Source organism: Mytilus edulis, chromosome 9, assembly GCF_963676685.1.
Source record: "Mytilus edulis chromosome 9, xbMytEdul2.2, whole genome shotgun sequence".
Classification (NCBI taxonomy): domain Eukaryota; kingdom Metazoa; phylum Mollusca; class Bivalvia; order Mytilida; family Mytilidae; genus Mytilus; species Mytilus edulis.
The window spans coordinates 14,421,277-14,435,966 of NC_092352.1; the positions used below are offsets into that span (position 1 = coordinate 14,421,277).

A 14,690-nucleotide genomic window follows, 5' to 3' on the forward strand; every position below is an offset into this window, starting at 1 on the left:
AGACAACTTCAGAATAGCAAAATAATGAAACTTTGAGACCAAATGTCATTTCCCAAAAATGCAATTAGAGCAAATTGAGTTAATCATATTAAAATAAATAGGTAATAAAAAATTAGAAATTATGTGTTTTTGGTTTTTTGATCTTTAAATCCTGATCCATTATCTCTATTTTTCCAGATTTTCTCTTTGGAGTAGTATCAGTAATGCCCCAACCTTATAGAATAATAGGTTATGCAATTGTGATAGTTGTGGTTTTACCATCAATATAGTTTTAGTAACAAATGTGAATTTAACTAAGTTTCTGGGCTCAAAGTTATCAGAATTTTCTCAGAATTCTTACCTGTGTTTAGTTTTATCTCATTTCATTAGTTACAAAGGTTTTAGGTTCACATTTGTTTAAAGTCTTTAAGTTTTTATTCATTTTATACTCAACTGATTTTACCTTCAAACCAGAAGTGGGATTTAGCTTGTGCAGAAGCACAAACTTTTAGTAACCTAATTTCATTGGTATATTGATAATTATTTCAGTCAATCAGAGCATGATATGTTAAAAATTTTCAAAGTCTTTCAGGAAGATAGTTATTTCATATCCTAAAAGCTAGGTATTTTACAAAGTAAAACCTATGAACTGTAAAGGGTTCATTCAAGTTAAAAAGGTCATACTTTTTTTACCATATAAGTCTGTATATTCCTTATATTCATTGGTACATTTTGTACATGTCTAAAGGCGACAGGTATGTTACCCAATGGAATTGTATTCAATTCTAGTTTTTGATACCATTTACTTAGATTAGTATTAGAGAGGACTGTTTCAATCCATTATGTTGGTATTCAAACTTGAGCAATTTTGTGGTCTATAAAGAGTTTTCTTTTTTTTTTGTTAGATGACTTTTTGTTAGGACGATTTTATAGATGGCACTGGCTACAGTTACATGGAAATGTAACAATAATAAAAATATTATTGTTACATTGGAGACTAATTGCCGGAATGCAAAGTTGGGTAAGGAACCGATTAATTATGAATGTAACAATAATTATTGAGGCTACGGTTACATTGCATTATTGTTACATGAAAAACAGCAATGTACGCTAGATTTATTAAACTTAAATCTTCTATTTAGTTTTGTTGCTTAATTCATTCAGGTCTACTAAATAATACTTGTTATAATAATAAATATTATTATTCAACAAATGGTGTTTAAATAGTTTTAGGTATTAATGGATTTGATGTTCTTAAAGATACTAGGCAATATAGGAAAGGTGTACCGACATAAGTAGTCTCTAAACACATTAGCTCCAAATGGAGCTTTCGTTAGTTCTTAAAGATACTACTTCAAATTAGTAGTGCCAAAGGCAAAAAATATAGTTCAATGGTTTGTTGTTGAAAACTCAGGCTGAGAAAACTGTTCACTTTTAAGTATTTAACTGCACACCTACTCGTATTACTGTCATTATACTTTGAACAAAAGATGAAGAGATTCCTATTACCAATTCTGTTTGGGTGAAAAATTTAAAACTTGCATGGGATGCGTTTGAAACGAAACTGAAACAATATCAAGACACAAATTTCATACCGCTATACAACGCACTTACCAAAAATTGGTACATCAAAAAGTTTGCTGACTGTGAACTAACACTGTGAACTTCTGTATACATGTATAAAATTGAGAATGGAAATGGGAAATGTATCAAAGCGACAACAACCCGAACATAGAGAGACAACAGCCGAAGGTCACCAATGGGTCTTCAATGTAGTGAGAAACTCCCACACCCGTCAGAGGCGTCCTTCAGCTGGTCCCTAAACAAATATGTATACGAGTTCGGTGATAATGGACGTCATACTAAACTCTGAATTATACACAAGAAACTAACATTAAAAATCATACAAGACAAACAAAGGCCATGCAAAGGCACCTGACTTGAGAAAGGCGCAAAATTGCAGCGGGGTTAAACATGTTTATGACATCTCAACCCTCCCCTATACCTCCAGCCAATGCATAAAAAACAAACGCACAACACTACGCATAGTAAAACTCAGTTTAAGAGATGCCTAGTCCGATTTCAGAATCCATGGAGGACGTACTATAAAAAAATCAAAAATTGTATGTTATACTTGTATGTATTGTAAATATAAGATAATGTCTTCAACTTTTATTATTTAGTACATATTACTAGTCCCATCGAATATTGCTGTTTTTCATGAAACAATAACGCAATGTAACCGTAGCCTCAATAATTATTGTTACATTGGTAATTAATCGGTTCCTTATCCAACCATGCATTCCGGCATTTAGTCCCCAATGTAACAATAATATTTTTATTATTGTTACATTTCCATGTAACTGTAGCCAGTGCTTGCTTTATAGATACTTCCAGTAGGTCAATTGTCAAATCCTGGTTTCAAAGTTAGATAAATAAAATAAATAAGTATAACTTGTTTGATATTGTAAGCTGATTAAATTTTGTAATTTGTTATAATAAAAGTTGTGCTTTAAAATCTTTGTTTTTCAAAGCCTATACAAGCATCTGATGATCTGAGAGATACGAACCAGGACAGGTACTTACCAGGACAGGTACTTTACTACACGGTCCAGGACTAGTCCCAATCGAACCCCACAGTATACTGGGACCTGTTCCTGTTACACAATGATCTAATAAATGCAGAGATGTGTTTTGTGCAGTTGCTTGAGGATTTCAAGACTCAGGCTCTATACAAATTAAAACAGGCTTTCAAGTTTTTTGAAATAGTTGTTTTTTAGCTTCATTAAAATTCCTAAGTTTATAAAGATGTCAGACGTTTGTTCTATTTTGGAAGAAAGATCCTTTATACATCAACCTATTTTAAGTATATTAAATAGTTCATATTGTTTCACTTGCTTTATGAACATGTATATAGAATAGAATAGAATAGAATAGAATATATATATACCATCTAACGTCCCATAGACTGTCGTTCTATTTAATGACCTATTTGTTTATTACCGCTTAAGATCATAAACAATTGACATGCATTAATTTTGATATGATTTCCACTCATTTAGTTTGTAGAAAAAAAACATTTTGAAATTTGGAATTTCAGATATTATTTTTAAATGTATATTTACAAGTCATAAGGCTTTTTAAGAAAAAAATAGATATTATCTTATTGTTGTAAGCGACAACTGAACATTGGTGAAAAATCCTGCTTCTAGAAAAATATAACAGACTATGGCCTCAGTCTTAGAGCAGTATGTCAATACAGTACAGAACCTGTCTTCCCAAGGTATAAGAAATAATTATTTCAGCATTAAAAATTAAATTCAATCAACTAGTGTAGACAAATCTTACAGTTACATGACATTTGAACCCCATCTCCTAAAATAAATGAAAAAAAATCATCATTTTACTCTGTCTTGTTGAGTGGGTCCGGGGTAATTCCGTACACTTTCGGTCCTAAATGAATATCATTTGGTTCCCTGTTTGATACAACAAAGTTCAAGAAGGAAACCGGTAACTAGATTATTCGTAGATTGTAGACGTGTATGACTTTTTCTTTAGCAATCAACAAAAAATACCAAGAATGACTAAATCGTACTGAAAAGTCACAGTAGGGTAAATACGTACGCATGTCGTGTATCTTCGTACACCATGATGTGTAATTCCGTACAATTATATTACATCGATATAATTCAAAATACTGTTTCTCTTTGGAAAGAGCTTTCCTGATTTTTGTCGAGCCTTCGACTTTAGTCGAAAAAGCGAGACTAAGCGATCCTACATTCCATCGGCGGCGGCGGCGTCCACAAATATTCACTCTGTGTTTAAAGTTTTTGAAATTTTAATAACTTTCTTAAACTATACTGAATTTCTACCAAACTTGGACAGAAGCTTGTTTATGATCATAAGAAAGTATCCAGAAGTAAATTTTGTAAAAATAAAATTCCATTTTTTTCCGTATTTTACTTATAAATGGACTTAGTTTTTCTGCGAGGAAACATTACATTCACTCTGGTTAAAGTTTTTAAAATTTTAATAACTTTCATAAACTATCCTTGATTTGTACCAAACTTGGACAGAAGCTTGTTTATGATCATAAGATACATTTGTAGTATCACGAAGAAAAATTTGAAAAAAAAAATTTCCACTTTTCCGTATTTTACTTATAAATGGACTTAGTTTTTTTGCCAGAAACAAAACATTCACTCTGTCATGTCTGTGGTTTAAATTTTTAAAATTTTTATAATGTTCTTAAACTATCCTGGATTTCTACCAAACTTAGACAAAAGCTTGTTTCTGATCATAATCACTTTTTCCGTATTTTACTTATAAATGGACTTAGTTTTTCTTCCAGTTAACATTACATACAGTCTGCAGTTAAAGTTTATAAAACATTTATTAGATTCATAAACTATCCTGGATTTTTTTTTACCAAACTTGGAAGCTTCTTTCAATCAAAAGACAGTATCGAGAGGGAAATTTTTATTGATGTTTTTCCTCATTATTGTTGAGTCTGCGATTAACAACAAAAGTAGGCGAGACACTGGGTTCCGTGGAACCCTTACAATTTTTTTTTTAAAATAGAACTTTTTCCAAAACTCAATCGGCAGTGAATATGGATAAAATTAAAAGCTTTATTGCATATTATTTATAAATTAAAAAAAATGCAGGCATGGAATTGGATCATACAACGTTTTTTTTCTTATAAAAAGTTAAATCAACTTTGTTGACCTCTAGTTGTTAACTTATAGCTTGGTTTATCTACTTTAGGGCAGCAATATGATCGTGAATAGTCTTTACAGGAACTCCATATTTCATGGAAGATTTTCTTAGTGACATATTGTTGTGTTTGACATCATTTACAGCTTTTTGCAAACTTTCAGTGGTATAGCTTTTACGTTTTAGGAGAGTTTTCCTTTTTTTGGCATAACTGAAAAAAGAGAAGACAAAAGTTAAAGAAATTGATAAATATTTTATTAATTACAATTATCTCAAAGAAAAAGTATGTTTAGTCAGACCAGGACTGGTATTCAAACTCATCAGTTGTTTCTAAAAGTGTCCTCAAATTTTCAAGATACGGATGTATTCCTACAGGTAAGTTTGATAATTGATGATGATGAACCAAACTTCGCACTTAATAAGTTAATGGTAGTTCTCCTACTTCATATGATGATAACCATTTTTTAACAACATTCAATGCAATATTTCCAATGGTTTTATCGGAAAGCTAATGTACAATGCAATCAACCACAAAGTATTGCTTGACTTCATGAAACATTGGCATGTCTAGTTTCATAAGCTGCCATGCAATTAGGGAGGAGTAGTTGTTATGTATACCAATATCTCTGTTCATTAAATATATGACAACTGAATGTTGATTCATAACTGAAAAATATAAAGAATGGTTTCTTTTTTTACAATTTATTTCGTTCTACGAATATTGTTGATGCCAGTTAACTTTGTATCTTTTTTTTTTTTAATTTGCTTCTCTTATTTCAGTTCTGTTTTAATTGATAGACAAGTACAGAAATCGTTACTCACCTTTCCCACTTCACCCGCTTATTACTATACACAGGGTCAAATTTTGTAACATCATTTCACGGTGAAATAAAACAACGTGAAGATAGTGTCTGTATTTATGTTTATTTTTTGCGTAAAGTTCACTGGTAAAAGCAAAGGTTAGTAATATATAACGTTTCATTTTATAACATGATATTTCATATATCTGAAAACTGAAGTGTACGATATTAGACTACTTGCATTTTAATGTAAAATATCACAAAGGGTAATACCGTACACCCACTCCTAGTCATATTTTTGGGAAACATCTTCACAAATACTACATAAAACAGTATATGTCAATTGTAAAATATTCAGGGCATTCATTTGCCATCAATTTTCTTAAATTTAGATGCAAGTAAAAAATTCTTACCTTTAAATATCGAAACTTGGTTACTAGCAAAATCTGGTGACTTTTTCCACAAGACTAGCTTTCAAAAAAACCTGCAAATCAAACTTTCCGATCAATCGTGATGCGTATATATTCTGTGGCCATTTTAACTTTAAAGCTTAAAAAAATAAGGTCGTAAATATTTAATTATCTATATACAACACTAAAACACACTTTATTAATCTTATTTATTATAAAAACAACAGAAAAACAATATGTACGGTATTAACCCGACTGTACGAAATTACCCGGACCGACTCTACCATATTAAAACTAATCATGAATATTTTACATTTAACAAACTTTAAATGATGTTGTTTGTCAGTTGGAAGAATTTTTTTCAATTTCTTTGGTAGTTTTAAGTGTATATATAGTCCAAATAATTATTATGCCTTGAACTGCAGTTCTTTTACAATTGTACATTTACATTATACTTCTACCATATATATACATTTAGTGACTGCCTTCAACAAATTGAATATCATTTCATTGGAGGAAACTTACAACAAGACAGAAATTTATATATACAAAATTAAGGAATACAGGAAAATGAAAAATGCTATGTATATTATAAAGTTTGATGTAATAGTTGAGGTAACATAGATGCTTAGAAATTGAAGATTTGAACATGTTAAAAGATTCAGCAGGGTTTTTACTAAGGCGAGTCCTTGAGTCCTGGACTCGTGAAAATTTGTCAAAACTTGCGAGTCCAACATTGTCCAAAGATGCATCAAGATTGAAATATTTTTCTATAAACTGAACAAGTGTAAAGCAAAATTATATCTGGGTGAAATTTGATCCGGAGGAAAAAATGTCATAGTAGTTGTTGTTATTTTTTTATCCAGAGGAAACTTATTTCCCTGGGATATGTTTTCCTTTGCTGTGGAATTCTATCTGGGAAGTTAACTTATTAAATAGATGATAGTTATTAGAAAAAAAAACTTAATCTTTACAATACAAATACTATGAAATAATAATCAGTGATACAATGTAATACAAATGTAATGTATTTGAATTTATAGAGCTAAAATGTTACAAATTATCATTGAAAAAATTTCAAATGTCCAGTGATTTCCTGCATGCCATCTAGCTAAAAATTAATTATTTAGATAAAAGAAAGGTTTTATAGTACAAAAGTTATTGAATTTGAACCAAACAGACTACCAAGCATGCAAAGCAAAATTTATTTCAATCTGATTTTAATTTGACTTAAATGAAACAAGTTTTATCTGATGATGTAACTTTTTTAATAGAAATTGTCTAAATATGGTTAATCATCAGATTGTAGTTATAAAGATAATCTTGAACTTATCAATTTTAATCTTTTCTGTCCCTTCAGAATACTAAAACAATTACAAGAATGATTCTATTTGTGTTACATTGCCGATATAACGAAATCAGGTAATAGATGATATTACTGGCCATGCAGACACCAGAGATTCCACTGTATATGATTTTTCTGATTTTTATTATTTGGACTTGTGTTGCTTTGGGGAGAGAAGTTTTGCCCCAAAAAGGACATGAAGGATGCATATGGCTGTTATATGATTATATTAATATTGTTATTTCTTGAAAATATGAACTTTGTTGCATATATTTGGGATAGTTTTGTTGAATTTAAATTTGGAATAATAAAAAAAGTAAGTGGGCTTTGAATTAATATTGTATATTTCAATCAACTTTTTATTTTAAAACTCGCACATAGTGTTGTACTTTACACTCATAGTCAAACACTAAAACACATAGATGTGGTGTTTCCCATTCTTAACAAATTTAATTTACTTCTGTTGTAGGAAATTTTTCTCAGCTGTGTGAATTCATTGGAAAAAGTGCAGATGCCCTAACCAAAAATGCAAGTCATTTGGACAATGTGTTAGCAACATTAGATATTCAGCAACATTCTCTAGGAATTTTGGGTATTTTGTAAGTAAACATATTCAGATTTCTTTTGTTTATTTTGTTAAATGATTTTTTACTGTCAGTAACACCACAAAAGACAGATAAAGATGTTCAATATAACAATTTTAACCAGTTAAAAATTGGTACCACCGCAGTTATTTTCTTACTACATGTAACATAACAAAAATAGATACATTTCTTTTAAATAAATTAAAGATCTGACATACAAACCTTTAAAAGAAGTTTATTTCTACGGTTCATATGGATGTTTTTATTTTACTTATGCAGGTATCAATGAGAAAGAATACTTTTCCATCTTTAGTTGTATCTAAAAATGTATAACAAATATGTTTAACAAAAAGGAAACTGGTCACAAAGAGGATACTATTTCATATATTTATATCATTATTTCTCAACAAACCAAATGACATTGGTGTAGAGATAATTTCTGATTATTGATGTAATTTCTGTTGAATTGTCCTACATTAACCATAATGTAATACCCAATGATGTATTGTTTCAGATGTGTTAAGTACAGTTTACCAAATATACCAGATTTTGAGATTTTATTTATACAGACTCAGGAATTCATCCATAATTGTAATGGAGAGCATGTCAGATATGCCACAGACAGTTGTAAGTTTATACAACAAAATAATCTTTATTAAGACATAGTTGCCAATCTCTGACAGTGTCTGAGCTACCATTGAAGCAACAACACACTTGGCATGCTCAAATGAAATGACCAAAAACAAAATTCATAAAAAATCATAACAGTCAAATTTTTTGCCTTGCTACTATTGGCAACTTTGGTGTGCACATCATTATAAGTCTACCTACAACACTGTCTGACAATGACAAATCAAGTCAAAAAGCGTGTGAAAACATGTGACATAAATACAGACTTTTTAATATGAACATTGGCATGACACGGGTTATGTTCTTCTCATATATGTTATGATGGTATGATACTAAACCCCTAACAGGAAGGATTGTGCCTACATTTTTTATGGATTGTTTCAAACTATTGATTAAAGTTGCTTAACTCTGAGGCTATTATACTAATTTCAATATATTATGGCCCAGCTTAATAACTTTTATATTTTTTTATGAGAAACACTGAATTTCATACACAAGATAATTTTTAATTAAATTGTAATAATGATATATTATAATTTCTTTACATTTTCTAAAATAATTTTTTTTTTTAGTGCTAGATATTTAGTTGGAATAAGTTTCTCACAAGAACCTTAGTAAAACTTAAACAACTTTTAATTTCAAATGTTACTTTAATTGTATTTTTTTTACTCAAATATGAATTTTACTCAGATATGAATTGAACAATATAAAAAGAACATTATTTACATATGGCCCTTTATACTATTGTAAAATCCAAACATTGTAGCGCACCGCACGAATGAGCACTTCTCTTTCAAATCTCACCACTTCTCCCTATCAGTTTCAAAAAGAGAAGTCACTTCTCCCTATAATTCTGAAGTAGTGTGAGCCCTGGTTTAACCCCGCCGCATTTTTGCGCCTGTCCCAAGTCAGGAGCCTCTGGCCTTTGTTAGTCTTGTATTATTTTAATTTTAGTTTCTTGTGTACAATTTGGAAATTAGTAAGGCGTTCATTATCACTGAACTAGTATATATTTGTTTAGGGGCCAGTTGAAGGACGCCTCCGGGTGCTGGAATTTCTCGCTACATTGAAGACCTGTTGGTGACCTTCTGCTGTTGTTTTTTTCTATGGTTGGGTTGTTGTCTCTTTGGCACATTCCCCATTTCCATTCTCAATTTTATTATACATTTTTTATATTAAAGTATAATTCTACTGTAAACTTTTATTGCATTCAATAGTCTGTTTTGCTGCATTCGCAACAACACAACTAGGCACATATTTCAAAACATCTGGCAGTTTATTTAAGGTGTTGTCTTATCTTCTTTCTTTATATATTATATACTGGTATGCATTTAAAAGTATACCAGTGATATAGCAAATATAATAAAATGGAGAAATTACATAAAATCTTAACAACAAGAAACACAAATGTTCAGAAATGATGCAGTGCACAAACTTTAAACCCTAGCCTAAAACCCAAACATTATTTTAATCATCTACATACTGACGAAATTTGTTACAATAATCACTTTGATGAGTTTTGTGAATTAAGCTATAATTTTCCTGAAAATAACCCATATCATGCCTTTTTACTAAGATATGGCCACAGACCACAATTAATTCCTCTATCAGTTCTTTATAACGTTTTGCATCATTAAAAAAATTGCACCATGCACTTTTGTCAAATTTTGTGTGTGTAATGTATAGTCCTAGTCCAAATATATATCCAAAATTCAGAAAGATTGAACCAATCACTTTTACAAAGGAGTAGGTCCGGTAAGGACCGATTTTGGCCTCAAATTTCAGGTTCATCTGACGAAAGATTTTGACCACTTTTTAAACACTTAAGTGTCTATTTTATTTGAATTAATTAGTTTATGTGAAAGATTTTAACAGATTTAGTCATTAAAAACGATCTGAATGCTCAAATATGAAAAATCTACCTGATATGCCAAAAAATGTCACTTTTCAGATGTTTTTTCGTAAAAATGAAAGTGTTCATCCTTAACCTTTATATATGTTATGTATTATCATAAAATACAACTTACATTTCAATATTAAGGATGAACACGAATGCGTCCACTTTCGTTTTATACGAAAACCGTCTAAAATTTAACTAAAATGCTAGAATTATGTGGATTTCAGTAATTTAGCATGACTTAATGGTGCTAGTACCGGATATATGTGCATTGTATTGTCAAAAACAGCCCATATTAATGTAGCAGAAGCATTCTACTATCCAATAAATAACTAAAGGTTTACATTTTAACAGTTTTGTAAAACTGCTATATTTTGGGGCCAAAAAGGTGTCTTACTGAACCTACTCCTTTAGCCAATACACATGCATACCCCTATTGACAAGCTAAGAGATGTTCCGAAAACTGTAAATATTACCTTTTTGCACTTGGCCTAATCACTCATTCCATATCAAAATCAGTTTAAATACAACATCCAAAAATTTATTTCACCTCTCTTCTTTCATTTCCACCCAAGAAAATCTAAGAATTGAGTGAGGAAGGGAAAGAAAAATTTTAAGGAAAAATACACTCTAATTAAAAGGAACTATATTCGTGGACAACGAAAAGCAGGGTAATAAATTGTAGTCTTGGGATGACAAAGTAATTTGTTTTGGATGAATGGTTGGAGCGGAAAAATATTAAATGGATATGAGTTGATTTTCATGTCTCTAAGATACATTAGCTGACTTTTGTTTAGCTTTCTGCTATCTATTAAATCACTATTGGAATTCTAGCTTATAAAAATTCCATAAATTTATCAAATAATTTACTTTTATGATTTACATGTTGATATGTTAAATTGTCTCCCATGATTATATACCATAATTTATGTTTAATGATAATATTTTTTAAATATTTTTTTCTCTTTTCAGTTGCAGATTTATGTCATAGATTTACACAAAATTTGGTAGAAAAGAAACAGGTGAAATACTTAATTCAAATATTTTCAAATGACCTTAAATGTATAGCCTTAGTTTAAACATATTTATTAAGTGTGGATTGGGAAACAAGTTTGTTGCAACTTATATTAATCCCTTTCCACTTTGCCGATGCTAGTGCTGTCTTGTAGTGGCATTAGCCTGCTCTTTTTCAAAATCTACAAGGGTGTCTTTTACGTGCAAGAGATATTGATCTCTCTTAACACAGGCCAGCCATGTATTGTTTCCTTCCAACAGACTATCCTAATTTCTCAAGACCATGTTAGCAAATGGTGTCAAGAGAAAGTCGAAAATTCAGTCCCTGAAATTTTCTCGCCAGAACAGGGATCAAATCAGGAACCTTTGTGTTATTAGTGTATAGCCTTAAATAGTGGATATTGGATTTGAGTAAACAAATTTAAAAAAAATATGTAGAGCTTTAACCATTGTTTGAAAGCACAATACAGCTTGCCTTTTAAATACTATCTTCAAATTAAGTAGAATTTTACCCAACTCAAGTCCAATCTTAATTAACTAGGATTGTCAGTTTTCCTACCTAAGGTCATGTACATTAGATTTCACTGAATATGGAAATGTGATATTATTAGCATGGCATTTTACCTTATAATCACATATCTTCATTATTTTTTTAAATCAAAATGATATTCCTTTTTTTATTTATTAAATTATGTACATTGTTCTATTGCAGCCAATGAGAGGCATCAAACTATTAGTGAATGCCATTGATAAGATTCAGTTATTTTCAGCTCAGTTAACATCAATTCATGCAGATCTGTGTCAGGTAATTTGGGAATGAATAAAGAAATGGTCATGTTTGACAAGTACTTTTGAGTACTTTTATCCGTGGGGTTCCAATTTTTGTGGGTTTTTTTTTATGGAACCCAGGAACATGTAAATTTTGCTAAAACCATGAAAATTGATACCCATGAATAGAAGTACTGTAACAGTATTGCTTTATAATATATCATAAACATTAGGAAATGATAAATGTCAAGTATTATTTCCTGTTTGCATGCTTTTCACAAAAAAGTTCATCATTTTGTTGATCATGTTGATAATCAATTAATATCCAACCATGAATTGAATTTATGTGTGGAAAGATATAAATGAGGAGATGGGTATATTGCCAATGAGACCACTATCCAATAGAGTTAAAAAAAAAGATGTAATAAGCAATTATAGGTCACCACATATGGCCTCCAACAATGAGGAAAATTAACATATCGTGTAGCCTGCTATAAAAGGCCCTGACATAAAAAATGTGAAACAATTCAAAAGATTAAACTAACTACCAAATAAATATCAAAACAATTTATAAAAAAAAATGGAAAGACATGAACCAGCAATAACCACTGGACTACAGGCTCCCAACATGGTACTGGCACATAAAGGATATGGTGGTGTTCATCTTCTCAGTTCAAAAGCCATAACAGATATGATAGTATTTGATTATTAACCAGTTTATGTTTTTTAAGGACATTTTTTTTCAATACTTATGTCAATACCAGCTCCTGATTTGAGATACCACATAGAAACAATATAAGATTGAAAAGTCATACAGTGATAAAAAGACAATAATGAAATAATCAGTTGAAATATTATCCTAGTACTGCATTACTGGTTAAAAATGTTTAATTTGACAATATAAGATATATTTTAAGTTTGTCATATGTTTTGTTGTTTTGACGTCAGACTTTGTAATTATGACTTTTTATCTATATTTTAGTTGTGTTTATTGTCCAAGAACATGACATCAGCAATACCATTCCTAGATGTGGAAATCAATGAAATAAGTAAAGAGGTAACACAATATTAAGATTTTGTCTTCAAATGAATTTATAACTGATTTCATTGAACATGTAGGCAAAGGTAATATCTTTGGTTAGCTTGCTTGTTAGCTGAACCATGAAGTCAATATTTGGTTAGGTAAAGTACCCTCCTTTTTAGAGTAGACTAGTCTGATAGATAACCAATCTATCTGTCTATTGGACTAGGCTACTTCGAAAGGAGGGTAGTATACCTGACCTAATAATGACTTCATGGTTCAGCTAACAAGCAAGCTAACCAAAGATATTACCTTTGCCTACACACTCAATGAAATCGGCTGTAATGTTAAATTACTGTTAACGAAATACATTTTGAATTGTATTTATTGAAGTCAAAGATAAAAAGGCAAAAACTGTGGGTTTTTTATGCCCCACCTACGATAGTAGAGGGGCATTATGTTTTCTGGTCTGTGCATCTGTGCGTCCGTTCGTCCGTCCATCTGTCCGTCCGTTTGTCCGTCGTACCGTTCGTTCGTCCGTCTGTCCCACTTCAGATTAAAGTTTTTGGTCAAGGTAGTTTTTGATGAAGCTGAAGTCCGATCAACTTCAAACTTAGTATACATGTTCCTTATGATATGATCTTTCTAATTTTACAGCCAAATTAAACTTTTGACCCCAATTTCACGGTCCACTGAACATAGAAAATGAAAGTGTGATTTTCAGGTTAAAGTTTTTGGTCAAGGTAGTTTCTGATGAAGCTGATCAAGTCCAATCAACTTGAAACTTAGTACACATGTTCCTTATGATATGATCTTTCTAATTTTAGTCAAGTTAAATTGTTGACCCCAATTTCACGGTCCACTGAAGTTACTGAACATAGAAAATGAAATTGAGTTTCAGGTTAAAATTTTTGGTCAAGGTAGTTTTTGATGAAGTTGAAGTCCAATCAACTTGAAACTTAGTACACATGTTCCCTATGGTGTGATCTTTCTAATTTAATGCCAAATAAGATTTTTTACCCAATTTCACGGTCCATTGAACATGTAAAATAATAGTGCGAGTGGGGCATCCGTGTACTTTGGACACATTCTTGTTTTAGCTTAAATTTTTAGAAAGATACTCAATTTACATTTTATAAAAACTGGTGGTATTTCAATGCTGTCAAGGAAATGATATATATAAAGTCAAACTGCATATTCTGATTTTTTTGCATTGTTTTTATCAAATTGTGAAAGATTCCCAAAAATATAAAAAAAAATATTGTTTTTTTTAATAGTTCAAATGATGCATTTCCCCAAATTGCAATAAAAAATCTCGTATTTGTGTCCATTGTTCAACAATCCCAATAAAAAGATGTATGCAAAATGTTTGAAGTAACAGTACTTAAATGTTATCGATAAAGGGATGATTTTATTTCAGGGTGGCCATTTTGATGCTAAAGATTTATTATTGTATTATTACTATGGAGGAATGATCTACACTGCACTGAAAAACAATGATAGAGCATTGTACTTCTATGAAATTG

General features: G+C 30.6%; 1 protein-coding gene across 1 annotated transcript in view; it reads left to right on the forward strand.

Moving 5' to 3' along the window:
- The first annotated feature begins 3,140 nt into the window (after positions 1–3,140).
- LOC139487684 (COP9 signalosome complex subunit 3-like) overlaps positions 3,141–14,690 on the forward strand; it is a 29,406-nt gene continuing 17,856 nt past the window's right edge. The window contains exons 1-7 of the mRNA XM_071272654.1: positions 3,141–3,262; positions 7,720–7,849; positions 8,349–8,461; positions 11,334–11,383; positions 12,088–12,180; positions 13,126–13,200; positions 14,585–14,689. Of these exons, the coding sequence (XP_071128755.1) occupies positions 3,208–3,262; positions 7,720–7,849; positions 8,349–8,461; positions 11,334–11,383; positions 12,088–12,180; positions 13,126–13,200; positions 14,585–14,689 (621 nt within the window). The 5' untranslated portion in view covers positions 3,141–3,207. The remainder of the gene's footprint in view (positions 3,263–7,719; positions 7,850–8,348; positions 8,462–11,333; positions 11,384–12,087; positions 12,181–13,125; positions 13,201–14,584; position 14,690) is intronic.